This window comes from Paraphaeosphaeria sporulosa (genome assembly GCF_001642045.1).
Source record: "Paraphaeosphaeria sporulosa strain AP3s5-JAC2a unplaced genomic scaffold CC84scaffold_6, whole genome shotgun sequence".
NCBI lineage: Eukaryota > Fungi > Ascomycota > Dothideomycetes > Pleosporales > Didymosphaeriaceae > Paraphaeosphaeria > Paraphaeosphaeria sporulosa.
In genome coordinates, this window is record NW_017253365.1 from 2,242,036 (window position 1) to 2,269,635 (window position 27,600).

A 27,600-nucleotide genomic window follows, 5' to 3' on the forward strand; every position below is an offset into this window, starting at 1 on the left:
TGCAGATGTCATGCAGGTCGCTGATTTTGGAAATACCATGCAAGGGGCATCACGAAGGAGTGACATGGGTGTGCGCTCGGGTTCGCGTACAAATGTTAGCGTCGGATATTGTATCGACTCAACAATATTGAAGGATGCATATAGACTCGACTGGCGATTCTAGAAGTTCTAGGGATTTATGTTTAGATCGTCGATGGAGTGGCGGCGCACGTTGCGCAACGTTTTCGATAGCTCAACGCCCAATGGCATCTCGTGCGACCTGCTGATAATGATAAGCCTCACTCTGAGTACCGTCTACCGAATACCGGAAAAAGGTGGTCCAGCCGAGGGCTTCTTGAAACCCAAGGACGTTCGCCCTTGCATCATGTAATCATGACGGCGACCTATCCCAGCTCACGCTAATGTACTGTTCCTAACTAAAAGGTATACCCCATGCAAACTTCACCTCACTCAGCTCCGGACTCCAGGGACCTGGTTGAGCAAAGTTGGGTCCGCTCCTACAGGTGGAAAATGGTTGAGAGCTACGGTGCTGGTGCGCATTCTCTCTCCACATGAGCAGCCGGCGCCGTCTCGTTCTGGGTCTTGCTCCCCCATGCAACTGCGAGATCGGAAACAGTGCGGTGAGGCTTCGGGCCGTTCCATTATGGTCAGTTGCGCACCCGTATTCGCGTGGTTCGTGTTCGCATGCTCGACGCAAATCGTTTGTTTCAGAGCTCAATGGAAGATCATGACCCTGTTAATATTAGCGGAATAAGCCCCGTCGATATTGCGGACACAGGCTTGCGGTGATATTCAGGAAGAGGGAATTTGATCGAGCGAACCACGACTCAGTAATCTCGTCACTCGCCACACGGTAATTTGATCGAACGAACCACATCGAGTCGATCTGCCTCAGGGTAATCTCCAGCCTCGTCCATAGATAGGAGGCACATTGAATTGGACCTTGTCGAGTCTGGATTTCATTGTGCATCTTCCCTTACATATTTTGTGCCGAGTGAAATGCCCCGGCTCGGTGAATTGTCGATGTAGATCAGGGTACACTGGACATCCGGGACATCCACAGTATACGCAGGGGGAACCTGGACGGGCTTGGTGACATCTGTCGTTGCGCTCAATCAACACTCACGTGGCCTTGTGGATTTTAGCTCATTCCATCGATAAGTATTACACATCTGCACAACTCTCTTTATCTGTGGTGCAATAGGGCATCGACATCTGTGGATGATTGCTTCCGCATGTGTTGTCGGCGCAGTCAATACCCGGCAGCAGGGATACAGTTCAAATCATTTGACCATGCCTTTGGGATCCTTCTCCTCGTTCTCAAATATGTGTTCCTTTTCGTTCATGCCGCGATCAAGCTTCCGTCCTGTTGTCCGTCTACGTCAGATTCTGGGTGGGCACAGTTCAAAGTACTGTTCCCTTGTATAGTCCAAACCCAGCGAAAGATGATCAACGGTTGTCTGCCGTGGAGTTGGGCTTCATTGCCAATACCTGGAAGCTGTCGATATGGCGACTCCATCATGCGGCATCTACGTGCCAAGGAACGTCCGATAGCTTCGATAACGCAGGTAGTGAGGAGTGCAGTCTGCTATCGTATCTTTGCGTTCGCAAAGACAGAATAGTATATGCTGCATGGTGCTTAGCATTTGTAAACGCGCAGAAATACGAAACACTACACGCCAGCTCTGCTGTTGGCCATGGTAATGTATCCCGCGGAAAACTAAATTGTTGGCCTTGTAGCTGCACATGTGGTCATTGACCGGGCAGCAGCGACTTTGAAGCTGCGTGTGTCCTTGATTGGATTTACGGACGGTCGACTGGAGCGAGGTCAGAGTGTTCTGAGCAACGTGGTGCGTGAGATCGGTCCCACCAAGCGCCCCTCCCGCTGCCAGATCGCGTGTAAGCGCTAGCTTGCGTGCGTCACAACTAGTTGGTCTTTCCTTTGCACGTGTCTTACTTCATGTCTCGCACGTCGCGCATCGCATCACGACTTTACGACGAGTATGTGTGGTAGGACCGCACGCAAAGTTGCAACGGACTACGGTGCAATGTTCGTCCCGACTGCTGCTAGATGCCTCGGCTGTCGTCACGACACGAGCTACTGCGCAAGCCCTAGCCGTTCCAAGTCGAGGTAGAACAATGTCAACGCCCACGTCGCTGCTGCACAGCCTTTGGTCTCTCATCTAGACATCGCTTCTATTGCAGTTCCTGTTGGTCCCCACCTGGTCCTCCCATACTTGGTCGAAGCAACAATGGCTCCAAGTGCGCAGTTCAACCCCGCGACAGATATACCAAGTCTAGCGGGCAAAGTCGTCCTCGTTACAGGAGGTGTGTAGTTCTCCTTTCGTGCGCGCATGTCGAATCGAAACTGATTTGCGATATAGGTAATGCCGGCCTAGGAAAGCAGACGATCGCCTACCTCGCTGCGCATTCACCGGCGCGCATATACCTGGCTGCGCGCACTGCCTCCAAAGCCGAATCCGCTATCGCCGATATACAACGCGAAGCTCCTTCTGCTGTGATTGAATACCTTCCGCTCGACCTCACCTCGTTCTCCTCCATCGCGGAGGCAGCCTCTACGTTTAAGGCGCGCGAGCAACGGCTTGACATTCTGGTGAACAACGCGGGTATCATGATGACGCCTTTCAGCTTCACCAAGGAAGGTTACGAGATCCAGTTTGGCACAAACCACGTGGGGCATGCGCTGTTCACCAAACTGCTCATGCCGGTGCTACTTCAGACCGCTGAGCAGCCGGGCGCCGACGTGAGAATCATAAATGTATCAAGCATGGGTATGTTCGCCGCACCGAGTGGCGGCATTATCTTTAACCAGGCGGCCTTGGAGAAAGAGTACACCTGGCGGCGTTACGGGCAATCGAAGCTCGCAAATATTTTGTTCACGCGTGAACTTAGCGCACGTTACCCTCAGATCACGTCTGTGTCGGTTCATCCTGGAGTTATCATCACGGACTTGTACAACGCCTTTGTGTCCGGACCTATAATGAAGGGCATGTTCTGGTTCTACAAGCAGCTTGTGCCGATATTACCTGGACATTTTAAAGACGTAACAGGTGGAGCGCTGGCCCAGACGCATCTGGCGACGGCGGACAGGTCGACGATCCAGAACGGCGAGTTCTACAGGCCGGTGGGTATAGTGACCAAGGGCTCGAGCTACAGTCAAGACCTGGGTCTAGCTCGGAAACTTTGGGAATGGACGGAAGAGGAGTTTGGGAAACATGGTTATTGAGATACTGGCTCATGGTAAATCGTACCTTATAGCAATCTTGCCGCGCTGCATGTTCGCTATACCGTGTTTTCGTTCCGCTAACTGACCAATGGCTTGAGATCGTGTGCTTTCACTCATCTTGGCAGACTGCGCTTGGAAAACCACCTTTTCAACCATATATCGCATTTCCGCACTCCGTGCTTGACTCGAAGCATAACGCCGTATCGCCACCTTCAGCGAAGTTTGAATCTTAACTTCTAAGTGCGACTGGACTCAGCGCTAGCAGATATTGCCGAGTTCAGTTAGACTAATAGGCTGTTCGTCCAAGCCGTCATCCAAGAGCACTGCCTTTTCGAAAACAACATTACATTTTGTGCATAACTCCGCTCTTAAAGCCTTAGTTCATTCAAAGTGAGCCCGGAGGATCGTTCCCGCTAGTATTAATTGCCTTATTGGATCGCTGAGTGTGCAGTGGGGGCAGGTCATGTAACCAGGATTGTAAGGACCTCGTAAGCAGAATTTACGGAATTAGGATCTTGATAGATGTGTGGGCACAGAACTAAAAGCTATAAAGAAAATGGAGACCAACACTACGAATCGAAACGCATATCCCGAGACGCACTGGAAGACCTTCTCGTTGTGACCAAAATAATCCTCCCATTATGCGCTCCTCGGGCCTGTTTACGGTCGCCACCGTCTCTGGCATGTCCCTGGCCGCCACTGTCAGGACAATCCACCAATTTCCAAACCCTACCTGGGTTGAAAATGTTGCCTCGACTCGCAATGGATCCCTTCTTGTCGGCATCTTGGGTCAGGTCCCAGCCCAGCTGCACATCCTCGACCCCTTCTCCAACACCACTCAAGACACCCTGCTCCACACCTTTGCCCCCTCCAACTCCATCTTCGGCATAACCGAGTACGAAACCGATGTTTTCGCCGTCGCAGCCGGCAACTTCAGCTTCACGACGGCCAACGGCACCGGCGACGCAAACATCTGGTCTGTCGACCTACGCAGCGGGACCACCAAATCCAGCATCAAGGTACACAAACTTGTGCATCTCCCCGACGCACAGATCAACGGAATCGCAGCACTAAACAGCAAAGCCCTCCTCTTCGCCGACAGCTGGGCCGGCAACATCCGCAGAGTGGACATCAAGACGGGCAAACACGAAGTCGTCCTCGAGGATGCCACGACGGCGAACAACGTCTCCTCGCCGCTACCCCTCGGCGCAAACGGGCTCAAGATCCTGCGCCCGAACGCCGTCCCGTCGTCCAGAGACACGCCAACGCTCTACTTCTCGAACCTGCAGCTCTCCAAAATGTATAGCGTGCCGATTGATGGGAACACGGGTCGTCCCCAGGGGCGCGTTACCACGCTGGCGAGCGGGCTGGGCAGCGTCATTGACGACCTCGCTGTCACGGATGACGGGACCGTGTTTCTGACGCGGGATGCGGCGAACGATGTGGTAAGGATTAGTGGGGATGGGGAGGCGGCTACACTGGGTGGGGGGAATGCGACGGTTTTGGGGCCCACTGCGGCGGCGCTGGGACGGACGTATCGCGACAGGGGCGTGCTGTATGTGAGTGCGATGGGTGGGCAGCAGGCAGATGGAACGTTCACCGAGGGAGGGAGGGTTGTGGCCATTGATCTGGATGCTTGAGGGCATGGGTAGATGGGCTGGCTGGCATGCACGACGCCGGACTAAGTTTCATTGGGTTCTTTGATAGATTGATGCCACAGAAATCACCCTTGAATAGTGTCCATCTAGGGTTGATCTCTTAGGGTTGTTCGTTGAGAATCGTATATCCGAAAATGTATAGGCAGGTCCACTAATATTGTCGAAGCGAGACCAAATTATGTGGCAACGTGGCAAGAACTTCCCCTCGCCGAAACCATCATTGCTGCCACGCACAGAGCAAGCTGCAGGTCTCTCACCCTCTACACATGAATCAATGCTATCTGATCACCCTGCCTGGTTCAATGCTGTATTGCGTATATATACGACAATTTTCCAAATTTTCCCAACTTCATTACTCAGCGGCGGTAGCTCAGTGGTAGAGCAGCGGGCTGCAGTCACCAAACTCGTGGTTCCTGAAGGTCACCAGTTCAATTCTGGTTCGCCGCTTTCCTTTTGCCGATTTCAACGGCTTCTCCTTCCACATTTTCCGTCCTGATCCTTTTGTTCCTTTTGCCTTTTTTGCCATCGTCACCTTGTACTCCCCCGCTGCACTTATTAATCCTGAGTATGAAGTAGTTTCGTAGGCCCAAGTAGCAGTGGTGGCATCTTGACAAATCGACTCCCATCACTCTCACAGCTCATCATCCCATCGTCTCATTCCTACTCCCCAGCCCTCCCATCCCAATACCCCCCAGCACCGCGCCCAACGCCGTGAACTTGAAAATCGTCTCATACTGTTCCCACTTCATGCTCTAGCTGTACGGCTGGCGCGCCACGCGCAGGAACGCGGCACCGGTGATGCAAGCGTAGGCGATGAGAAGGATTGGGTGGCGGTAGCGTGTCAGGAGGGGGGCGGTAGCGTGTCAGGAGGGGGGCGGTAGCGGGTTGTGGTGACATGACTAGGTTCAGCTGAGTGAGGTGTTATAGATTCGGCAATTTGCTGATAGTGAGTGGGAGTAGTGGTTGCGAATCGGCTGAGGGTGCGACGTCGATGACGCCATTTCAAAGTCATGACTTTGTGGTTCGAAGTGATGCATAGATTGGTGAATAACGTCTTTGCAGTGAAAATGGTATCTTATTTCATGAATATCGAAACGCCTTCTTCCATGCCACGTCCTTCCTCTATACTAATTCCTCCCCCGCCCGCGCCCACCACCTCGTGCCCTCTGCCCTCCCCAGCCCCTCATTTTCGGACTCCTGTTCCCCTTATCGACTCTGCCGCCGCCCTGTCCACCGCCCCTCGCCTTCTCTACACCTAGCCCTCTCCTCTGATTCTGTGCGCTGCCCCGACCTCGACCCATGCCGCTTCCAGACTTCGCGCGCCTGTCCTCTTTCTCGTCGTCGCTGTCGACATCCATGTCATCACCGCCGTTACTCTGCTTGTTGCTGAACTTGAGCTTGCCCTTCTGGCCGCGTTGCGCGGAATCGCGGCCCCGGATAGCATCTACGTAAGCGTTGATGCCAGCCTCAAGCGAAACGCCTTCGTCGACATCCATGAGGACGTCGCCTTCGTCGTCGGCGGCTTGACGTTTGCCTCCCTTTTTGCGTGTGCCTGTGTCGTCGTCGGAATCCGAGTCGCCAAGGATGAGCTTGCCATCTTCGTTCGTGCGCGCCTTGGTTTTCTTCTGTGGTGCCTCCTTCTTCCGCAGGGGCTTGGTCGAGGAGATGTTTCCGAGTGCGCGTTTGGAGAGCAGATCCAGCGGCTCGTCTTCGTCTTCGACGATGTACGTCTCGCCGCGCTTAGCCTTGCCTTGGCGCTGAGTGCTTTGCTTCTTGATGAATTCGTCTTCTGAGTCGCCGTCTTCTTCTTCACTCTCGCTGCCATACACCGCTTGGTCATACTCGCTCTCGAATCTTCCCTTTGGTTTCTCTTCAACCTCCTCGCCGTCCTCAGCGGCTTGTAGCTTCTTCTTTTTGCGATGCTCGCGCGTCTTTCGGATATTGGTGATGAGTTTACGGTCTGCCTCCGGGCAGGCACGCTCAACTTCTTCGATGCCGAACTTGCGAATCATACGTTCAACGATGTGCTTCACCTTTGCCTTGAAATGCGCCTTGTGTTCGTGGCTCCAAACCAAGAGATTGGTAAGTAGGGTATTGAGACGGGGCTTAACAATTGACTCTGGCAACGAGATGACTTCGACCTTTACGAAGCCAAGTACACTCTGGACGATCTCGCGGTTGGGGTTTTGCAAAAACATGTCCATAATCTCGACAAGATTCTGTATCGCTTCCTTTGATACCCGGGCGTGGAACTCGAACAGGATGCGGGTAACAGCGGTGATTGAGGCGGAGATCATGTGTGGGGTTGATGCTGCGAGACCAGCAGAGACCATTGTGAAGTACTCATCCAATGAAGCCTCTACTGATGGCGCATCCGCGGGCATGTTAGGAACCTTGTTCTGTAGGACCGTTCCACCCAATGCCATCTTTTCACCCATTGCCACAAGCAGCTCGTAGGCCGCTTCTCTGGCCTTTTCGTTGACTTCCTTGGTTGCGATGACGACTTCGGAAAGAACGGATGGGATGAAGTGCAGATCAGTCTGGGGAAGGTACTCCAGGATCTGGTGAAGAGCGAGTAATCGGTCCCTGCGCGCAGGGCCGGAAGCTTGCTCCGCACCTTGCAGGAGCAGTTGCTGAAGCTCGCCGGTGCGATCTTGCAGTGCAGCTTTACCGGTCTCTGATTCTCCAAGCCTTGGGATCATCTTGTAAGCCTTCTTCTGCAGTTGAGGATCTTCCTTTCTGTTGATCATGATGGAAGCCATCTTGAACAGGGCGGGATAGCTATCCCGGGGCAGGTATGGCGCGATGGTGATTATGAGATCCATGAGCGTATGGCTCATCGGCGGCATCTTGTCCTGCTTCTTGCCCTGCTTCTGCTTATCCGCCTGCGTTTGCGACCCCTCTGCTGGCACAGCTGCTTCAAGACTGGTGGCTACTCGCTCGAAGGTCTCCATGAGCTCCTGTGATTTGTTAGCGACCGAAGCAGCATTGAGTGTTAGGATTGGACTCACTTTCGCCGGGATGATGCTCAAATACGCATTAATCGTCCTGAGAATGGTACCCCGATATTGCGGCAGTGTCTGGCTGTATACATTGAACAGCACGGCGAGCATGTTACTCGCAAAGCTAGCCAGGTGCTCCAGGTTCTTCTGAGCCTGTGCTTTGGATATCCGCGCCTGGGTAACAAGGTCCTCTTCGCCCTCGAGCTCTACGATGGCCTTGTTGCCGTCGACAAGGTTCTGCAAAGCTCTACAGACGTCCGTTCGCAAATCTGCTTGGCTGTACAGCAGATTTGCCAACATCTCCGCAAGGCCTTGGTCAAAAGCTTCAACAAGATCCAGTGGCAGGTCGCAGTAACCGGGCAAGATCGACCAAATTTGCTGGACAACAGTTTCGAAAACCTTGATCTCCATAGTCTTCTCTTGATTTCCGTGATCTATGACCCTTTGAAACATTTGCTCGCTGAGGGGAACCATCTCCTGCCTGAAATGCGCAAGTTTCGTGTTGTGCACCGAATCGCGGAGAAGAGGCAGCATCCAAACCCTGCCCTGTTGGCCCGGTGGTGGTCTCGGCAGGTTCAGCGGGAGGACCTCCAGGACCACTTCCGGACCCATAGCACCGATCGCCTTCGAAATAACATTATCTGCCTCTTTCTTTCCCGCGAAGGAATCGTTGCTTCGCAGTTCCCCGACAGTCCTCAGCACAGGCTTCAGGATGGGATCCGAGCGCCAGCGAAGGGCATCGAACATGGCGCCGAGCATGTTGAACACCTCCATCCAGGCAGCCTGATACTTTACGCTCAACAGATTCTGCGCCGCCTGCGCCAACTTCTCCAAAATCTTCTCGTCGTAGATTGAAGGCTCCAAAATAACGCTGTCGGGTATAATGTTGGCAAAGAAAGAAATCAAACACTCGGAAGCGGAAATGCGGATGTTGTGGGACGGCGACTCGAGGAAGGAAGCAACCATGTTGAATAGCTCGGGGAGCTTGGCGAAGGTGTCTTCAGGTTCAATCGCAGCCGAAACCTCGTAACCTCGTGAGATGACGGCGATCCATGGGGGCAGCAATTGCGTGTCGGTCTTGGAGGGCTGGAGATCGGCGATGACTTCAAGAAGGCGGGGAAGCTTTGCGGAAGAGACTTCGTCAGTCATTCCCGCGAAGATCAACTCAAAGATTTCGAACGCGGCCATGGTAAGATACTCGCTGCTGGAGCGCGAGATATTGAGAAGCAGCTCGCACAAGACATCGATCTTCCTGCTCGGCCAACCACCGGACGTGTTTGCGATGGTCTTGATCAATTGCAGCGCATGCATGAGATCGGGCTCTTTGCTCTGCTCGACGGCCTGTCGCTTCTTCTGATTCGCCGACCGACCCGCTGCGTGGGCGATGTCCTTCAGCATCTTGAGCGCCGTCTCTGCGCACATGTCGGCAGCAGGGTGGTCCAGCGACGGGCTTGGTGGCGCATTGTTCAGCACTTTGGCAAGCGCATCCTGGGCCCGCTTCCTCACTTTCGGCCTGGGATCCACGGCGATCTGCAGCAGCCCACCGACAGCAGCTCGCGGTCCAGCCTGCGACGCTGGCAGCTCCCACGCTCGCGCATCTTGGGCGATGAGCAGCGACTCAAGACATCCTATGGCAGACCTGAGGAGCGGAGCCTCGGCGTCTGGGTGCGTAAGAGCCGGTGCAAGGCTCGGAAGAATTCCTGCGAACTTGGATCGCAGTAGCGGTGCTGGAACGTGAGGCGTCACGAGGTCGAGTAGGTAGATGACGGATGTCGCAGTTTCTTTGTTCGCTATGCCGTCGCTGGAAACCTGGCGGACGAGGAGCGCAAGGAGCGCGGCGAAGTATGCGGTCGGGGTGGGCTCCGAGTTCTGCTGCTTGAGCGTGTCCTCGATGGCTGTGAGGACCAACGCATTCTGGAGGAAAAAATGAGCGACATGGCTTGCACTTCAAGGACAAGTTCGTACCTGATACTGAGTGGAGCCCTTGGGGGAGTCCCGCACCTTGACCAGTCTCTCTTCAAGTGACATGGCGTGCAGCTTGCTGAGTGTTGCTGCGGTCGGCTGCGCGAACTTTTTCGCGAGGCACACTGCATTTGAACAATTTTGCCCGCTTTTACCGCCTCGGTCCCGCAATAATCGATAAGCGTCAGGCCATCCTTGGCGCCAGCCAGCTGTTGCTGCACTCTCCGCCTGGGCATCCAAGAAGACCCAAAAGAAAAGGAAACTTGTTGTTTCTGTCCACTTCGTTCGGCATGAAATCCAGGCGTAAAAACCACCCGGGAGAACTCTTCGAAAACCAATGGAGAGTCGTTACCTTGCGGGATGGGATTTGCCAATCGTTTACCTAGGTGATTGAGGCATCCGCCCATGAGATGGAAGCGCCATGCCTGGATTGAAGGTGCCAGAAAATATGAGGCCTCGTGTAGACAACCAGGCGTCTTCGGGTTGAGGAACGGGGGGGATCTGGGAGACTGTAGCCAGTCTGGTCACCACGGTCGTGGAAGTCTGCATCGTTTACGGCATCTTCGCTAGCCGCGAGTAATCAGCGCTTCAATGGCGCGTTCCTGGCTCCTTGGTGGCTGTGTAGAGTAATCTGTGGTTGATGGTGACTTTATTACGCAAGAGCTGTTGGTGGCGCGAAGATTTCGACACATTCCAACTCTGGTGAGCTTGGGGCCGAGAATGCATATTCACATTCACATCCTTATCATAGGTAATCCGAAGCGTAATCTGTTTTTATGCAACTTCTCGACTAGAAGATTGGGTATACCACAAAAGATCTCGGCGGCACACCGCCAGCCTGTACAGAAAGCACAAAAGGACACTGCAAGCACCTTCCACCCACTCCACGCTCAAATCGCTACAAAACACAACCCTAAGAAAGTTCCCTGGGTGCCGCCCACCCGACCTCATAGATCTATCCATCCAACATACGAAAACATATACGGCGCGTATGCCGCGGCCACCGTGCCAAAGCCCCTCCAAGTGGTATTGTATTAATTTTTCAAAAGATTAAACGACGACGGATGTCAGTCGCATCTGAAGCAAATGTGGCGATAATAGTCGGTACGGTGAATGGAAATCTTACTCCTCCTCTAGGGTATCATCAACGCGTCCCCTGACGCTCGCCTTGCTGCTCTTCTTTCCCAGATAGAAGTTGCTCAAGCGCTTCTTCACGCTGCTGCTCATGCTCTGCCCCTCGGATCTCTCGCTCTTGATGCTCTTGCTAGTTGGCGGTCTGCTGTCGACACTCTGCCCGCGGCTGCTTGCACGGCTCCGGACTTTGGCCAGGCTGTTTTGGCTCGATGCCGGCTGGCTAGGAAAATGAGGCAGTGCTTCAGGCACGGGCGACCCGGGTGATACGAGGCTGCGGCTCAGCCGGTGCTTTGATCGGTCTTTGCTACGGCTTCGTGATGATGCGCTAGTCGATGCAGCATCTACGCTGTCGTCTGCGATAGACTTCTCTTGCTTGCGTTCCTTCTCTGACTGTTTCGTGTCTTCCTCGCCAACAGGGGCTCCTATGCCGAAGAAAGAAAGGCTCATCCGCTTCTTGTCTTGACGTGCTGGTCTTGCATCTGGTATAGGAGAGGTGACCCGTGTACCATTCATCTTTGGTGTCGTGCCGAGCGATGGACTAGTCATGGGCGATGTAGCCGTCGCCGACACCAGCCAGGATCCTGTGGGAGATCGAACGTGTTGCTGCACGGGTACGACGACTGGCATGAGGTTTGCCAATTCGTCTTGGAATGCCATCTCGAGGCCTGTAGATACTTTAGCATGACCATACCATTCCATCAGGCCATTGATACCTACGCTGATTCAAGTCTGCCCTGGTCGCTTGTTGGGCTGGCCTCGTGTACAAGGCTAGACAACGACGGATGACCAGAGCATAGTCGACCAATGCAACCTTGAGCGCGCTCTCCAGTAGATTGGGTTCCTTGACTTCCTCGGCATCTTCCTCATCCGACTCAAATGAGTTACGTCGGGGTTCTGGAAGCAGTTCGTGATACCTAGCGACACTGGTGTCCTGGGTTGTATCGACGGCGAACATCAGCTCTCGTGTCAGCTCTGTAAAGAGCAACTCTTCGCCGCCAGCTATCTTCTTTTCTAGAGATGCTAATTCTACAGTCTTTCGCGTTGTACGCTCGATGGCAGTTTGCAGCGGCGTCAGCGTGACAGTACCAACAGCAACAATCTCGCTTCTCCGCAAGATTGTTGGGAAGGTCTCGGCAGTGGTGTAAACCGTCTTCTCAACCGTCACATCCTTAGATGGCCCTTCGGTGCGTCGAGACGCAGTCGTGAAATGGGACGGCCTCGAGAGCAAGTAGTAGTCCCTGATTGATTGGGCGACCTTCGCCCGTTGGTAGACTGGGTGCGTCATGTCTTTCTGAGCGCTGACAGGGTAAATCTGTAGATACTGACCCTCGACATCTTGTTCCATCCCAGCAGTGAGAATTTGTGCCGCGGGATGCTGCTGTTGCATACGGTCGGTAAACGTAGCTAGGCGATCGTTTGGCGAACCTTCGAAGACGAAATGCTTATCACGTAAACTGACAGGAAAGCCCAACCCTTTGTACACCACACGGAAGTAACGTGCATTCGAACGCTCACCCCTGGCGATGCTTTCATAAATCTTTGCCATGGCGTGCTGGGTCCTAGCCAATTTCGCAAAATCAAAGACGTTATGCTCATACTGCGTAGCCAATTCCATGTATGAACCGAGCGCATTGTCCCATGATTGGCCGTTCTCATAGTGGTCGATCATCTGGAAGTACAGCTGCTCCTTACGGTCGAAGGAGCTCTGCGCAGGCATGGCAGGGTCGACCAACGGATCAACGATCGTTGTAGGATCCCACTCGTAAAGCTCAGCGTGTAGTCGTAATGCAAGACCCGCTTCCGTCAAATTTTGCGCATCCACTTGGAGCTGTACAAGCTGGTGAACGTATCGAATGTACATGTCTTCTTTCTGCATGTCTTTCAAGAACTCCATCAAATGGAGCGTGTCCATGATGTGGAAAACCTCGCCAGTTGCTTCGGTGCTGTGAACGGCAACCAATAGATCCAAGAGCTCGTCGATCGTCGTGATCAAGTTCTTGACTGCCGTGAAAAGGTTTTCATCAGAGGTTTGGGCCATCGGCTCGAAAAGGTCGACAAGCTCTTGAATGAAGTGCTTCTGCAGGACCACTTCAGTTAGCGGTCTCGTCTTGAAGAGGCGGTCCAAACAGTCAATCATCTCAGCTTGAATCAATGACAGGTCCTCGCTCAAAGTCCACTCGCTGACAATCATGGTCTGGAGAACCTCGATGGCGACACTGCGAAGGCCCTCGTGAACACTGAGACAGAGCTCGACAACTGGTGCGACTAATCCTGGGACGTATTGCACCTGGAACCCGCCCATCTTCTCCAAGCCGTACTGCTTCTTATCTTCACTGCTGGCCTCCCATCCGATTGATTCCCAGCTGCGTTGCAACAAGTCTGCACCAAGCTCACGAATGTCGCCGGCAATCTTCCACACCGCTCGTCGTTTCTGTTCAGGGAAAGTCTCCAACGCCAACGCATCGCTGCCAACCAGCTTCAACAGGGCGTCAAAGAACGCACGCCAAAGATCGGTGTTGAAGGAGTCAGCTTCGTCGGGATGTGGCAAGAAAGAGTCCATCAGCACGCCGGAAAGCTTTTCCAGCGCTCGCATCGTGGCTCTGTGGTGGAAGATGTGAACACTCAACCAGGAGCTCGGGAATGCTTCGCAGTCTAAGATCGATATGTACACTTGCAAGGTGGAGAACAAGAAACTGGCAAGGTCTTCCTTCGGCCAGTCTAGGTCAATGTTGATTGGCAGGCTTGACAGAGCCGCGAGTACAGCTGAAATTTCAATGAGAGCTTCGTCGAAGGGTGTTTGCACCGCGGTAGGCCGCGTGGGAAACGGGTAGGCCGTCGGAAAGAGGAGCGACAAAGTCTTCTTAGTAGGCCGCGGTGTGGCTTGAATTGCGCGGTACGAATCGACCAATTTGGGGATATATTCACACGCGTCGTGACCAAGCTCTTCTACTAGTGACGCAACGACCGAACAGCAAAGTCGAACTTGGTCCTTCCACTGATCAGTGACTTGCTCGACTTTGCCCCAGTGCGGCGCAAGCCATTTCTGAATATTGGAGAGAAGCACCTTCCTGGTGTCCGGTGTTTTGAAGATATCTAGACCGGCAATGTGGTGGATCAGCAGTAACTTGTACAAGATGAGCTTTCCGGATGCCGCAACGCAAGAGTCGATGAAGCTGGACGTAAGCTTGAGAATTTCCATTGGCGTCATTGAAACCGTGAGCTCCGGCAGCCAGGAATGAAAGTTCTGGACCAGAATCGTCTTCGTGCCAATGAGAACAGCAGAGGGATTGCCCATGAGGAGCTCCAGTGACTTGAAGATTGCATAGATGTCTTTCGCGAAGGTCGGGTTACGAGTGGTGATTCCGATGCCTGCTTCTTTTTCCTTCTGCTGTTGCCGGGCATTCATGATGAACTTTAGGATGTGCCTGCCAACTTTGAATGTCGCGCGTAACCGTCGTGAAGAGTCAGGGTCGGACGGGCTTGTTAGTAAACGCGTGTAGCTGCGCACCAGGCATGCCGTCGCAAAGGGATAGTTGAACTTTGTCTCAGCATACTGATCAACCAGCGGAGCAAGGTTGAACCGTCGGTCGTGTACTATGCCTAGTATGATGACCAGTGCGTTGAAAACGAGATCTTCATACTCATCACTACCGGCATACTCAACGAGGATTTCGAAAAGAGCCTCAAAGACCTCGTTAAGAAGTTTGACGACCTCGATTTCCGGCACAAAGGGAAAGCGTCGCAGTAGACCGACGAGATCACCACCAGCTTGATCTCGCCATTTCAAAAGGCCCAGAAGATTCGGGTCTTGTGAATACTTCGTACTGCAAAGGAAAGTCCTCAGGTGCAACGATGCCAGAGGACCCATAACCTGATCATCCTTTTTCCTCGCACTCCACGGCAGACCAAGATAGGCACCCTTACCGGCGATCATACTCGAGGTGTATTCGTCGTAACGGTATAGGGATAAAGCGTGATCGCCGTCCCGCGCGAATGCATCCTGGGTCCACAGCGGCATCCAGCATAGAGCGAAAGGGAAACCGGGGGCGTCGGCAATGCTCATAACAATGTGCGATCCGGGGACTTCCTCAGGCTTGATAGCTAACCGCACCGTCAGATTCCACTTCTCACCTCGCTCCACAGCTGTGGTTCTCCATGCGGTATGTCCGGCGCTGTTGCCTGCAGGGTAGATACAGCCTTCGATCCGCTCGCCTGAGGATTTCCGAACCTCAATGGTTAATTGGAGGTTGTTCATGGACGAGGTCGTGGTCAGAGGTACGGTGCCAGTCTTCGGATGGGCAAGGAATGCGTTTTTGGGGAGGAATGCTTCGCTTAGGGTCAGGTAGATGTCACTCCGTGGCTTTGTGGGAGCTCCAGAGAAACCAATCTTTCGGGACGGCTTGATGCTGTGCAGCAACGTGGGCGTCTTCTCGATAAGCACTTCCGCATCGGAGTGTGCAAATGCTTTTAGGTGCACAGTCATGCGTTTTACCGAAGAATGCTTCGTGTACTTTCCGTTAGGACTCGGGTAGATCTCATTCAAGAAATCATCCCAACCAACATCTTCCTCGGTGATTTCATCAAGTGCTTGAGGCACAGACCACAGATCGATGTTCTGATCAGCTTCTGATTTCGACCGCAGAAGTTGATCCACACGGTGCACGCCCACAGCTACAACTCTTTTCAGCGTCTTCTGGTCCTTGGAGTTCGATCTAGGTTTAGTAACTGCGGCAGATCCAGGTCGTCCGTCTCGGCTTTCACTGCGAGTAGTGTCCACAGATGGCGTGGTTCGAAGGTCCACCGAGCTGGTGCTAGAGTGTGTCGATTCTTTGCGTTTGGAGCCGAACATCACACTACGACGTCCACCTTTAATGCTCCCGACTTGCGAGGGCTGTATCCCATTAGTACCGGGAGGCGTACCATCTCGCGACAGGCTATCCTTTGGGGATACAGCCAGGCGAATAGGCTCGTTCGTGAGGAGTTTGAAGATCAGATACAGGCTGGACCCAGAACCCGCGCCTTCGCCGATGTCGGTCGAGCTCAAATCCACAAACAACGATCTCAGCTTATCCCCGGAAAGGGTCACAGGCGTTCCATCTCGCGCGGTCAAGTCAAAAGAGTAGGCCTCGGAGAGTGGTACGGGCGCCGCGCCGGGTGCTTTGTGGCATAGATGCATGCTGATCTGAGCGCCATTGTGCGCCACGTCACCCAAGACGCGTTTTAAGCTTACAAAGAGGTGATGTAGGTTGTGCTCGTCAGCGTGCGGCAGTGGTCGGCCGTCCAGCAGGCTCATCATGGACTGTAATTTGGTGACCTCAATGGCGGAATCGTCGCCAGTGAGTATGCGTCCCCGCTGCGAGGGGCTGCGCACTATGACATCCCCACAGAGCATCTTGTTTCCTGCGACGAGATCCCACACTGTGGCCTCGCGCACTTGATCCAGCTCCTTATGGGTCAGGACCTTGTGCAACAGCTGGCGCCGGGCCTGGTCCAATCGATTGACCAGCCCCGACATCTTGTCCAACGCACTGTACTTGCGGGCAAGCAGGAGCTCGTGTAGCTTGGTGGAGTGCCATTCGCGCAGACACGACGCTATCTCGTCGACGAGTGGTTCCTGGGTCGAGGTGGGCGTCTCGTCGCCAATCTTGAGCATGGGCACCGGCGCAGGCGGGCGCGGGGCGGTGGGATCGTGGGACGTCGGGGACACGGGTGAGAGCGGCAGCGCAAGCTGCTGGAGGTGGTCGGCGCGCGCAGACCACTGGGAGCCGTGGCTGCCCGCGCGGTTCTTGGTCGAGCGACGGCGCGAGAGGGGCCGGGCTGCGGACGAGGGCAGCAGCGAGACGGCATCGGACCTGGAGGCCCTCCTGGCGTGCGAGGCCGACGCTTTGGAGGGCGGCGTGGCACTGGTGCTCCCCGTGGGCGTGATGAGGCCGTTGGTGTCGTGGCTGTGCGCGCCATTGCTGCGCTGCTCGGCGCCTTCGGTGGTGTCTGCGGTAGGCGTGGGCGTGGGCGTCGTCTTGCCCTCGCCGAGCACCTCGCGCACCTCGACGCAGCAGCGCGGGAAGATGCCCGAGAAGACTCGCGCCTCGAGCGTCTGGCCCTTGACGCTCGTCAGGCCGGCCAGCAGCGAGGGCGGCGCAACGAGGTAGCCGCGGAACCAGGCGCCGTCCTTGCCGCCCTGCTCAATAATGTACAGCTCGTCGCCGATTTCGAGGGGCAGGTCGGCGGGCGACGAGGGTTGGAACGGGTATGTGCATATTGCGAAGGCGATCCGCGGCAGCGGTCTCCAGCCGGGCATGGCACCTGGGGTCGGGCTGTGGGCGCTTCCGTAGGCGCGAGGGCATCACGGGATGCTTGGGCGGCGCTGTAGTCACCAGAGCGCGTAGCAGCGGTGACAGAGGTCGGCGGCGGCGGGCGTGCCCCTGATGCGGGCGGGCGTCGAGACACGAGAACTGGGGGAACGCGACTCGGCGAGGCGTCGATGGGCTGCGTACGGCACGGTGCGGTGCCAATTGGGCGGGTGGAGGCACGGCGGCACGACAGCGGCCGTTGCTCTTGTTTGTACAGCGTGTATGGGGACAGCCGTCAAAAAACGAAATCGTTCACCTTGGCCTGTTGGGGAGGCGGGTGTCTGCAGCCTCAGGGACGCACAGACAGGGCCTCCGTCAATCATACGCGCGATCCAGCTGCCATCGGCTGCGCTGTCTCAGCACCAGGCGGCCCCACAGCCTGAATGCGCCGTGTTTCAGCCCGCGCGACCGTCCATGCGCGACATTGCTCAGTGGATGCAGGGTGGACTCGGGCGCCTTTGCGGCAGGCGTGACTACGCGTCTTGCTTGCTTGTGTACATCTACATGCATGTCGTGTGAGGACGCGACCTCGCTCACCGTCCACGCGCAGCAGTTACCGTCTTCCCTCACCCTCTGCTCCTCATCCCCGCGCTGCCCCTCCGCCGTTGCCTCGACCCAAGCCCGGGCTAGCTGCATCGTGGACGCGCAGCCTCGGGTCCAACATCCTGCTCTGGGTCCCTCCTCGCGTCGAGTGCTTCATCCTCGCAAGTCGTCTCGAGCTCGAATCTCGTCTCAGCGCTTGCATGTCCACGTGCCTTGGCGGCACTGTGCCCAGCTTCCCTCATGGTACGATACGAAGTGACCTCGGTCACTCTTGACCATCACCTTCAGGTGTTTAGCCAGTGGAGCAGGCCAATGAGTATCACGACATGAGGCAGTCCGAGGACTACCCCATCCAATCCGACCCGAGGGGCAGCGCCCGCCACCCTGCAATGAGTCAGCACGTGTGCATCTGCATTCCACAGTCCGCCAAAACTGCTAAACACCCCTTGCTACCTCCTCATCAGCAAGGAAAGGGGGGATACTTACTGTCTGAGCTGCAGTCCCATGCCCGAGAGGACATTGCACCTATTCACCTCCTTGTCCGTCACGTTCTCCATCTTCACCACGTTCGTGTCATCGAACAATAGCCTCCTGCCGTTGCCCGTCTTGCCAAATGTCTCCCACTTCGGGCTGGTCATTTTGGCTCCGTCGCTAGTCCAGTAGTTCGTCGTATACTTGTTCGGGTTGTACGACCGGATGAACGAGATCCAGTATTGCTGCACGAAAACCTGCGAGGCTTGCGTCCCGTTGTACCAAATGGAACCCAATTCGCCGACGTGCAGTGCTGGCCCGACGTTCCAACGGTATTGCCATGTACTCACCGAAGCGCTGTCTGCGTATGCGGAGGAGAAGTTGAGGCCCGGGCAGATGTACCGGATATGACCGTAGATGTCTGCGGCGACGTTGCGCCAGCGGCTGTCGCTGGAGACATCCGAGGGGCCTTGCCACACGCCCTCGATGGACGTTTGGTCTTTAGTATCCAGGTTGACAAACTGGTCTGCGACGAACGTATACGCCTTTTGCAGCGAAGATACGGACTTTGTCGTGAATATCAATCCCTCGTTTGTCGAGTCCCCAATAATGGTGGGCACTCTTACAAAGTGACCGTTTTTGAACTCGTTGTACGTATAGTCCTGCACGAAGTCGTAATCTATCGTAGGGTTGAACGGGTAGATTGGAGGGTTCTTCGCTCCCGGAAAAGGTATGTTCATACTGCGGACTGCGTTTTGGAAGTCGACGACGTTCATGGTTGTTAGGCATTGCAGATTCTTGCAGCCAGTCTGCTTGAGAAGCGCATTGTATTGGAACTGGCTTTCGGTTACGTTGCGCAGCGGGGGCGTTGCTGGAGACTCGATCGTTGCAGCTTGGAACAGCTTGTCGTCACGTCCACCATAGGCTGTAAGCTGGAAGACGACAGAACCTGCGCCTGCGCTGGCACCGCCGAGGGTGACATGTCCGGGATCGCCTCCAAACTGCGTACTTCGTCAGTCACGCACAAGGGAGGTAAGATCTGTGAAACGAACCTGATCGATGTGCTTGTTTACCCACTTCAAGAGCTGGCGTTGGTCTTTCAAACCATTGTTCAGACTCAGGGTCTTGTTAGCCACAATCTCTTGACTGGCGAGGAAACCATAGGGTCCAACGCGGTAGTTGAAATTGACTACCACGATCCGTTTCCCCGAGGCGCGAACTAGATCAGTTCCGTTGAAGTTTGCGTTACCATTGTTGTTGAAACCGCCACCCTGGATAAAAACATAAACAGGCAACTTGCTCTTGGTGGTTGCATTGGTGGGCGCAAAAACATTGGCGAACAGACAGTCTTCGGACCACTTTCCGCCAACTTCGTATAGTACCGGGTTATTTGTTCCGATGCAGAGAGGGCCAAACTGTCATTGTGTTAAACAATTCCAACGTGACGGAGTGTAGCGTGCATACCTCAGTTGCACTGGTTATGTCGCCATTGTCCGTGAGAGGGTCTTGAGGTGCTGTGAAGCGCAGACCGTCCAATCTGGATGGGCTTCGTGCATACCGCATGCCCGCCCACCGGGTAACGCCATTGTCAAAGTCCAATCCGCGATACTTGGCATACCCGAGATCGACAACAAGCTCGACAGCAACCAATTGCTTCACGCAAAAGGCGAGCAGAAAGAGGAAAACGTGCATCTGTAAATGCAGGGAAAGCGGACACTACAGGCGAGCGCAGCTGTACAGCTAAGGAGAGGAAAGCTCGAAGACAAGTACAAAGAGCGATTTGCCTTGACGACAAAGTGGAGGCCTTTTGCAAGACGCAGGGATGTTTTGAACAACGAACGAAATGAGGACTCAAGAATGCGCATTCATTGAATGCATCGTGGCACTAGCCTAACATATTGAGACAAGGGAGCGCGGTTCAAGCCTACGATCAGTTTAGTTGCAAGGTACCACAAGGGACATATACGCACTCACCAACGGGAACACGACGGATGTGGAGAATCTCACGTCAAGACGCGAAGAGACTCTTATCTACCAGCACCGAGTTACAACAGTGCAGCACTAACGCTTAAGCTTTGGTTGCGCAGCTAAGCCGCAACACCGTTGTGTGACGGGGGGGACGGAGTTTTGTAAACCCCTGACAATCACGCCGGGACAGGTACATGTGCACCATGCGAGTTCAGGGTTGGTCCGACCACGATAGCAGCAGACACGCTGCCCAAAATGCAGCTCACAGGGTCCAGACCGTCCCGCGCGTGCGTCTCTGCTGGCGATGCTATTGGCCTGTTCGCGGACACGCCGCGCAAATTGCTCGTGGCGCAGTCGACGGTGCTCTGACGCGGGAACGCATCGCGGACATGAGGGCATAGATTTGTGGTGCAAACGTCACGAAGATAAAAGCAAGATGTGGCAGTTGGCTCCTCGGGAGTTGTTGCTGAGGTCCAGTTGATGCCAAGTGCACCCCGTCCTTGGCCCTTCCATCACTTGGGGGATCTGCAAATGGCAGATTGACAGTGCGAAACAAATCAACGCTCAGGCACTTCTGTGCCACGTTACAGGGTAAAACAGAAACAGAGCCCGACCGCAGTGCCGCCGACCTCAGAAACAACCGCTTAAAGAGCCGTGGACGCGAAGAAAATCGCAAGTTGGTCAAAACACGCGTGCTGTAGGCCTCGGACTGCCGTTGGGTAAGAACGTACTATCGAATCTGCTGCATTCGAAATAGTGGACGCCATCACCGCTTCAGCATGCATCCATGGATTAGTCTCTACATCGCCAAGCACATACGCCAATGCGCGATCTTTTTCATCATTCTCCTCTTTTTGCATTGGACATCGCGGATCATCTGGCATGGAACGATCTGTGTACCATCGTCCTGGGACATCAGGTCAACACAAGCCTTCTGTCACGAGGCCAAAACTCGGCATTCCGCTAGCACAGCCTCCAGAGTCTTGCGTGTGCATCCCTGTGTACGTCTTACTTGGAGTCTACTCTACTCCGTATCACCATCCTATATGTCCAGTGCCGCGTAATCTACATGTACTTTGGACCCCTCTCGTGCGACATTGATTATACGAGATTTGAGCAGAGCATCTAGGCGGGGATGACTTGGTACGCCGGTCCTCGAGTCCGCACTCGATTTTCCGAAGCGTGTCCCACGTGCATCGTGAACAATCGCTGAGCCGGGCAAACGAAGACTCTACTAGCTTGAGATTGAGCCTCCAACTCCACTGCATAGTGAATTTTCGGCATCAGGCCCAGTGTATAGCGTTGAAAATTTGGTCGATTCGACACTTAGCTCTTCTTGACATATCCATTTACTGTACAAGGGCTCACTATCATACATCGCCCCCCGACGGCGAATTCTCGCCAGTCTAAATCCTTCGACTGCACCCATGCACGTGTTCCTTAGAAATCCGTAACTCGCCCATTATAGCTGTAATCACCCGTAGCTCCCCACCTCTGAGGCTCTACCTTCGGCCCACCAACTTCTCCAGTCCTTGGGTTGACATCGCCCTCAAACTCCGGAGGCGCACCTCTCCTCAAATTGGGGTGTACTTCCTCGCCCTCTGGTATCCTCCTCACCTCGCCTGCGCTGCTATCGGGCGACTGGTTTATTCGGGCGCGTACATCTGCGGCAGAGAAAGAGACTGATGTGGGTGTAGCGGGAGTGGCGGCTGATTCGTCGCGCGGCGTGCTGAACGCCCCGGTGCTCTGCTTCTGCAGGCGATCGAAGATCTCTTGCTCTTCTTTTGGGAGGCGTGGCGGCGCTGGAGTAGTGGGGAATGGCGCAGAGAGGCGCGGTGTGGTGGTGCTGAGAGCGCGAAACGGGATGGCGCGGCGGGAGAGGTGGCGTGGAAGGCGGAGGAGGGTGCGTGTAGACTGCATCGTGATGATAATGGTGAAGAGGTCAAGTTGATAAGCACAAACAATCGTTAGTGATGTTCGAGTGGGTGGAGGCAAAGATGAGGCGACAGCGAGGTGCAGCTTCCTGCCCTGTCCGAAGCCGCGGTTCGGTGGGCCAATCGGAGCGAAGTCAAATCCGCCCAAAGCCCACCGTCATGAAGTTCTGGACTTTCTGTTTAACAACCACCAACAGGTCGTCGCCGTCACATTCCAGTGTACCGGAGACCAAAGTTGTGCCGAATAGTAAGTTTTCGGATCGAGGAATCCGGAGAAGCGCGCGGCCGTTCATGGCTCACCAAAACCATGGAAGACAATGCCGAGCACTTCAGGTTCAATGGCCTTACTGGCTGTCGAATGAATGCTTTAGATTATCGAACAAACCCACTGCATATGTTCTGCTTCAAGAATCGCTGAGCATCAACGGGAACCAGAATGTTTTTATGGAATTCACTCCACTCAGATGGATTTGAAGAGACTATCAGAGCCCTCGCGCTTCGTTGGTAACTACCGGCACTTCAAATTGCTTGCGCCCCTTTATGGCATAATACACATACCCAATAAACATCCAACCCACCATCACAACCGATGAGTAATTCATGTTCTGCGGCGTTACAGGCATAACGCCCGGGAACGTACTAAACACCATTGCCAGTACCAACCAACAACATGACAGTATGTTCAGGCACAAACCGAGAGTTTTTGGCAACTTGAAATGACCAAGCTGGTGTTTTGCGAGCTTCGGTCGTCCGTAGATCATAAAATAGATGATCGGGACGAGGTACGACGCGTAGACGGCGAGGATGGACATGGACATGATGGCGTTGAAGGCAGTGGTGTTGCCGAGGTAGATGAAGCCGAGGAGCATCTGCACCACGGTGACTGCAACAACCGCGCGGACGGGTATTTGGGACGATTGATTGACGTGCGCGAAGTAGCCTGAGAACGGCGTCCCCTTGTCGCGAGCAAAGGCCCAGAAGGTACGGGAGGCTGATGTGATGATGGCTGCCGTGGCAGCAATCGCGATGATGATAACGAACAGGGACAGGATCGTTGCCCCGGCGTACGAATTCGTGGCGTTGTAAAAGATCTGGATAAATGGAAAGCCCGTCGGCGTTGAGAGGAGCTCGTCGAGCGGACCAGTGCAGTACAAGAGCAGGATGCAGTAACCCAAACCCATGATTCCGTTCACCGTCACACTGCCTATCATGGCAAGAGGTACGTTTCTAGAAGCATGAGGAATCTCTTCTGACAGATGACAGGCGGCGTCGTAGCCGAGCAGTGGGTAGACGGTGGACAGAAGGCCCACTAACCAGGAGACGCCATCATTGCTCCAGCCGCTGCTGTTTGTGACCTCGAGGAATACGAACGAGGATGTGTTCTTCTCGCTCATGACGCCTAGCACGATCATGATGACCACCAATCCCACCAGATGGATGACACCGGATATGTTGTTCGTTGCGGGCAGGAGCCTCGAGCCCCAGATATTGATCGCAGCACCATAGATCAGGATTGCCCAGTATAGGAGCAGTCCCTGCCATCGCTTGAGCGCGTATGTGTCATCATTCAGAATGACAACTCCGAGAATTTGTAGCGAGCCCGCGAATGCAGCAGCTGCACTGAGGACGATCTGGCCTCCGACGTTAATCCAACCAACGGACCAAGAGGCGACAGAACGAGTCGCTGGTGGAGACAGCGCGGCTACCCAATGATACTGCCCTATCTTCTATTAGCTTTCTTCTGGTACAGGATGGAATGTTCCAGCGGCTCACCTCCCGCAGTTGGGTAGATCGAAGCGATCTCTCCTAGAGACAGTGCGATGGCTATCGAGCAAATAACGGACACTAATCTACAAGATGTCAGTTTCCTGATCCCCCAAGCTCGAATTTTTGAGAGGACTCACAGATTCCAGAACAGACAAGGGGCACCTCCTGTCGTCAATGCCGTTGAGATGACCGTGCTGAGTGCTTCCCAGGTTGCCATCAAACAAAGGATCAGGTTCATCACACTCCAGACGGAAAAGTCTCTCCTCAACTCCTGAGCGTGTCCGATCTGCGCCAGTCTATCATCGTCGTCGAGAGTGAGCACTGGCTCCAGTTTCCCATTGCCATAGCTGGCGGCATCAGATTGTTGCAAGTCAGGCTTTTGGTCGATAACTTTGGTAGCCGTCATTTTGAAGGGAGTACAATAGAGTCAGAGAGGCCGTGCAACAAGACCAAGCTTTAATAGAAGCCACAGCCTGCGCAACTGTCGATACTCAGACACAGGTCTTGGAGCATTGATATGCCTGTATCCACTTCAGCACTAGCGACCAGGGTGCGTGTGGGGAACCCCGGAGCGCGGGCACTTTCCGCACGCGAACAGGGCCTTAACGCATATCCTCAAGCTAAGATCGGGCCGTTGTATGTCCAGCAAATCGTAATCTAGCAATCATAGGGGCCTAGTCTCCTAAAGTAGGCCTGGCTTTGTCGCTGCAGGGGCACGTTGCTAGTTGGCGCATGGGTTGAGCCTCAAGTCTGGGATCGCGACGGCCAAATTCCGCGTTCCTGGCGACAGCGCTGAATGGAAACCATGTTCCGCACTGTCCATGTCAACAGATAGAGACAGGTATCTCCACTATAGATAGGTGTTTCGTCACTGCAAGATAGGCAGCATTGAGTCTACTGTAATGAATCGAGGGCTCTATGATAAAGATATTGATATGCTCCTGCTCCTAGCGAAATTAGCTTATGTCTTGAGGTAAAAGATAGCAATGCTCTACACTAAACTGATCACAGAAAGCTGTAATGGCCTTGATTCTCCGTTCTTGATATCACTGTAGATACGTGAAGTATGAAGTTGTTATATTTACGGAGGTGCCCATCGACCGAGGCAAGAGCCACACTAATCCGACGCTATACCGTACAGCAGCTCCGGTGCCCCTAAACAATGCATCACTCCTACACATTATCTCAACATTTCATCAGTGATCGCGGCTTACGAACTTTGAGTGGCCCGACGGCTTAAGCGGTCGCTTTTAACTATGGATAGAAGCCAAAGAAGTGTGGGTGCGGCTCTCGATCCGGCAACGCGCCCTCAAACGTATGATTCTAACAGGTGATACTGTGTGAATCAACCGACCCAACTTCCACTGTCCAGTGAGAAAGAGAGGGGGGCTTCAAGGCTAAAGGCTACTATTGACGAAGAACGAGATGACAATGCTGATACTTCCGCCGCGCTCGAAACACGACGCATAAGGTTCCACCGGCGATGAAAAAGAAACGGCTGAATGAGACGGTGCAAATGAAAGGAAATAAGAATCCAGGAACTTCTTGACGCAGCATCGCTCTCGATCCTCAAGAGAACGTCCGATGGATGTGTGGTGATGTGCTGCTGCTCTTTGCCTTATCCGCCTTATAGTCGAATATCCTCCACAGGCATGTCATGGTATCAGTCATTTTGATCACTATACGAAAGGATAGTGATGTGTGGAGGATCATGGCTTTCGTTGCTGTCGACTACGGTGACCAATCGCATGCGATCGCGAATGCAAGGTCTCAAAGCCCCACAGCTGACAAGGCGAGGCGTTACAACCCTGCAGCTGTTTCCTGCCACAGACTTGAGAGGGAACACCAACACCAGCATAATCCATGACCAATGACTATCACATGAAGGCAATCGAAGACAACTCCGCGACCTAAGATGAAGGTCGCCAAGCCTACTAGAAAGAGTCCTCGGGAAAAGACCACTGTGAAAGCAACACAAGCTCGTCCAAAACGCGCGGCTGAGACCAATGGAAAATCTGAACATACGAAATCTCAACACTTCTTCAGTGGCAACCAACAAAACAAAGGCGAACCCGATCTCCCAAACTGCGAGCACGAACCCCTCGATCACAGCAAGCCGTCCATCCGTCTCCTACAAGTTTTGCCTTCCATTTCTCCCGGCGGCCTTCTGCAGTGCCGATTGAACAATAATCAGACGCTCAGTGAGAGCATATATACATGTCTCTCGTATATTTGGGGAGATGAACCTGCTTCGAGACGGGTCATCATTAACGGAGAAAGATTTGCCATCCGAGAGAACTTACGGGCGCTCCTGAACGTTGTTCGAACCAAGTCTCCGCGGAAGACACTGTGTGATCGATGCGATAAGCATCGATCAGAACAGCGTGGACGAACGCAGCCATCAGGTAAGATGGATGGAGAAGTGTGCTTAGCAGCTAGACACGTTTTCGTCTGGCTTGGTGATAGTGAGCCACTCGCGGACTTCTTCAAGTCTCTGACCGCCGTTGATCTGTGCAATTCCCATGTTGTTCGCAAATTTCAGGAACTCAGATCAGGCTGGCGACTACTAGCGGTCACAAATACTGGACACGAGCTTGGATTACTCAAGAGTTAGCGTTGTCAACAAAAAGTAGTCTCCTGGCAGCTGAAACTGTATTTGATGCTTCCCGGCTTCACAAGCTCCATACAAATGCCAAATCTCCGAAAAGAATCAATCGTAGACTCCGGTCGAAATTGGAGCTTGTGCGTAGTACGCAAGGCCTTCGAAAAAAGCCACTGGTTACACTCCTCTTGACTGTTCCAGATCAAGCATGCGCTATTCGTCGAGAAAGAGTGTATTCTCTCCTCTCCCTTGCCGAGGAAGGAAAGCATATCATAGTTGACTACAGTATCTCTGACGAAGAATTTTTTTTCGGTCTTGTCAAAGGCTGTTCGAGGTCTATGTGCCTATGTTCGATAAAGTTAATTACCGCGGTGGTAGGGTTTATAGAGCTAGATTGCGACACGCCAATATGCTCGCGCGGTCTGACTGCCGAGATGGTCATTGACTCATCTCGAGCAGCTCCGAGGATCGGCGTAGAGTCCATATGTACAGTGTACTCTGGCGAATTTTTTATCAGTGAGGTATCTTGGGGATATCTATTCAGTACTTCCAAACGATGCAAGATTGCAAAGAAGATGGGATCCAAATACGAGTCCCGAGCAAGTCTCCCGAACTCGAGAGCACTGGTGTTGACCTGGAACTGGTCCAAGACGGGGTCCCATCCTTCGAATGGACCTTTCGACCCTGGTTCAATTTCCATTTTTCGAAAGTACACCGCAGTCTGAGCCCTTGTGTCGCAACGCAAAGCTTTCCTCCACGCGTCTTCGGATTCTGAATCTATCAGAATGAGTCGCGCGAAAAAAAAAGTGGAGTAGATAGAGCAATGCCGTTTCACCGTTCCATTTTTCAAATCACTCATGTGAATTCCCTGATCGATCTTCTAACTGTACTCAAATTAACAAGAAGATCTGTTCTTCCGTTTTGTTTCTCTGGATGACCTATATGCATCCAACTAATTTGTG

At 53.8% G+C, this 27,600-nt stretch overlaps 8 protein-coding genes and 1 non-coding gene across 9 annotated transcripts; 4 read left to right on the forward strand and 5 right to left on the reverse strand.

Annotated features, from left to right (window-relative positions):
• Positions 1–1,204: 1,204 nt before the first annotated feature.
• Positions 1,205–1,839, forward strand: CC84DRAFT_828673 (uncharacterized protein). Its single transcript, XM_018187553.1, has one exon. The coding sequence runs from the start codon at positions 1,236–1,238 to the stop codon at positions 1,620–1,622; it is 387 nt and encodes a 128-aa protein (XP_018035513.1). The 5' UTR covers positions 1,205–1,235; the 3' UTR covers positions 1,623–1,839.
• A 28-nt stretch (positions 1,840–1,867) lies between these two features.
• Positions 1,868–3,297, forward strand: CC84DRAFT_1165474 (oxidoreductase-like protein). Its single transcript, XM_018178723.1, has 2 exons — positions 1,868–2,328; positions 2,385–3,297. Exons 1-2 carry the CDS (start codon positions 2,253–2,255, stop codon positions 3,245–3,247), a joined length of 939 nt encoding a protein of 312 aa, XP_018035514.1. The 5' UTR covers positions 1,868–2,252; the 3' UTR covers positions 3,248–3,297.
• A 463-nt stretch (positions 3,298–3,760) lies between these two features.
• On the forward strand, positions 3,761–5,050 carry CC84DRAFT_1165476 (uncharacterized protein). Its single transcript, XM_018178724.1, has one exon. It carries the CDS (start codon positions 3,889–3,891, stop codon positions 4,885–4,887), a length of 999 nt encoding a protein of 332 aa, XP_018035515.1. The 5' UTR covers positions 3,761–3,888; the 3' UTR covers positions 4,888–5,050.
• A 214-nt stretch (positions 5,051–5,264) lies between these two features.
• Positions 5,265–5,352, forward strand: CC84DRAFT_t54. The gene has a single exon. It is a non-coding gene; the product is annotated as a tRNA-Cys (tRNA).
• A 680-nt stretch (positions 5,353–6,032) lies between these two features.
• On the reverse strand, positions 6,033–9,961 carry CC84DRAFT_1148358 (NUC173-domain-containing protein; the record flags this gene model as incomplete). The annotated part of the gene is made up of 3 exons (XM_018176632.1): positions 9,873–9,961; positions 7,917–9,821; positions 6,033–7,865 (listed from the first exon to the last, which is right to left on the reverse strand). Exons 1-3 carry the CDS (start codon positions 9,933–9,935, stop codon positions 6,033–6,035), a joined length of 3,801 nt encoding a protein of 1,266 aa, XP_018035516.1. The 5' UTR covers positions 9,936–9,961.
• Positions 9,962–10,949: 988 nt separating this feature from the next.
• On the reverse strand, positions 10,950–17,610 carry CC84DRAFT_828720 (uncharacterized protein). The gene is made up of 2 exons (XM_018187554.1): positions 11,721–17,610; positions 10,950–11,668 (listed from the first exon to the last, which is right to left on the reverse strand). The coding sequence occupies exons 1-2, from the start codon at positions 17,299–17,301 to the stop codon at positions 10,992–10,994; spliced, it is 6,258 nt and encodes a 2,085-aa protein (XP_018035517.1). The 5' UTR covers positions 17,302–17,610; the 3' UTR covers positions 10,950–10,991.
• A 648-nt stretch (positions 17,611–18,258) lies between these two features.
• CC84DRAFT_1247861 (triacylglycerol lipase-like protein) lies at positions 18,259–20,062 on the reverse strand (the record flags this gene model as incomplete). Its single annotated transcript, XM_018184243.1, has 3 exons — positions 18,259–19,368; positions 19,420–19,782; positions 19,832–20,062. 3 exons carry the CDS (start codon positions 20,057–20,059, stop codon positions 18,379–18,381), a joined length of 1,581 nt encoding a protein of 526 aa, XP_018035518.1. The 3' UTR covers positions 18,259–18,378.
• A 1,627-nt stretch (positions 20,063–21,689) lies between these two features.
• On the reverse strand, positions 21,690–22,503 carry CC84DRAFT_828888 (uncharacterized protein). Its single transcript, XM_018187555.1, has one exon. The coding sequence runs from the start codon at positions 22,253–22,255 to the stop codon at positions 21,776–21,778; it is 480 nt and encodes a 159-aa protein (XP_018035519.1). The 5' UTR covers positions 22,256–22,503; the 3' UTR covers positions 21,690–21,775.
• Positions 22,504–22,751: 248 nt separating this feature from the next.
• On the reverse strand, positions 22,752–24,442 carry CC84DRAFT_1093580 (amino acid transporter; the record flags this gene model as incomplete). The annotated part of the gene is made up of 3 exons (XM_018174525.1): positions 22,752–23,989; positions 24,043–24,119; positions 24,174–24,442. The coding sequence occupies 3 exons, from the start codon at positions 24,440–24,442 to the stop codon at positions 22,752–22,754; spliced, it is 1,584 nt and encodes a 527-aa protein (XP_018035520.1).
• Positions 24,443–27,600: the final 3,158 nt, after the last annotated feature.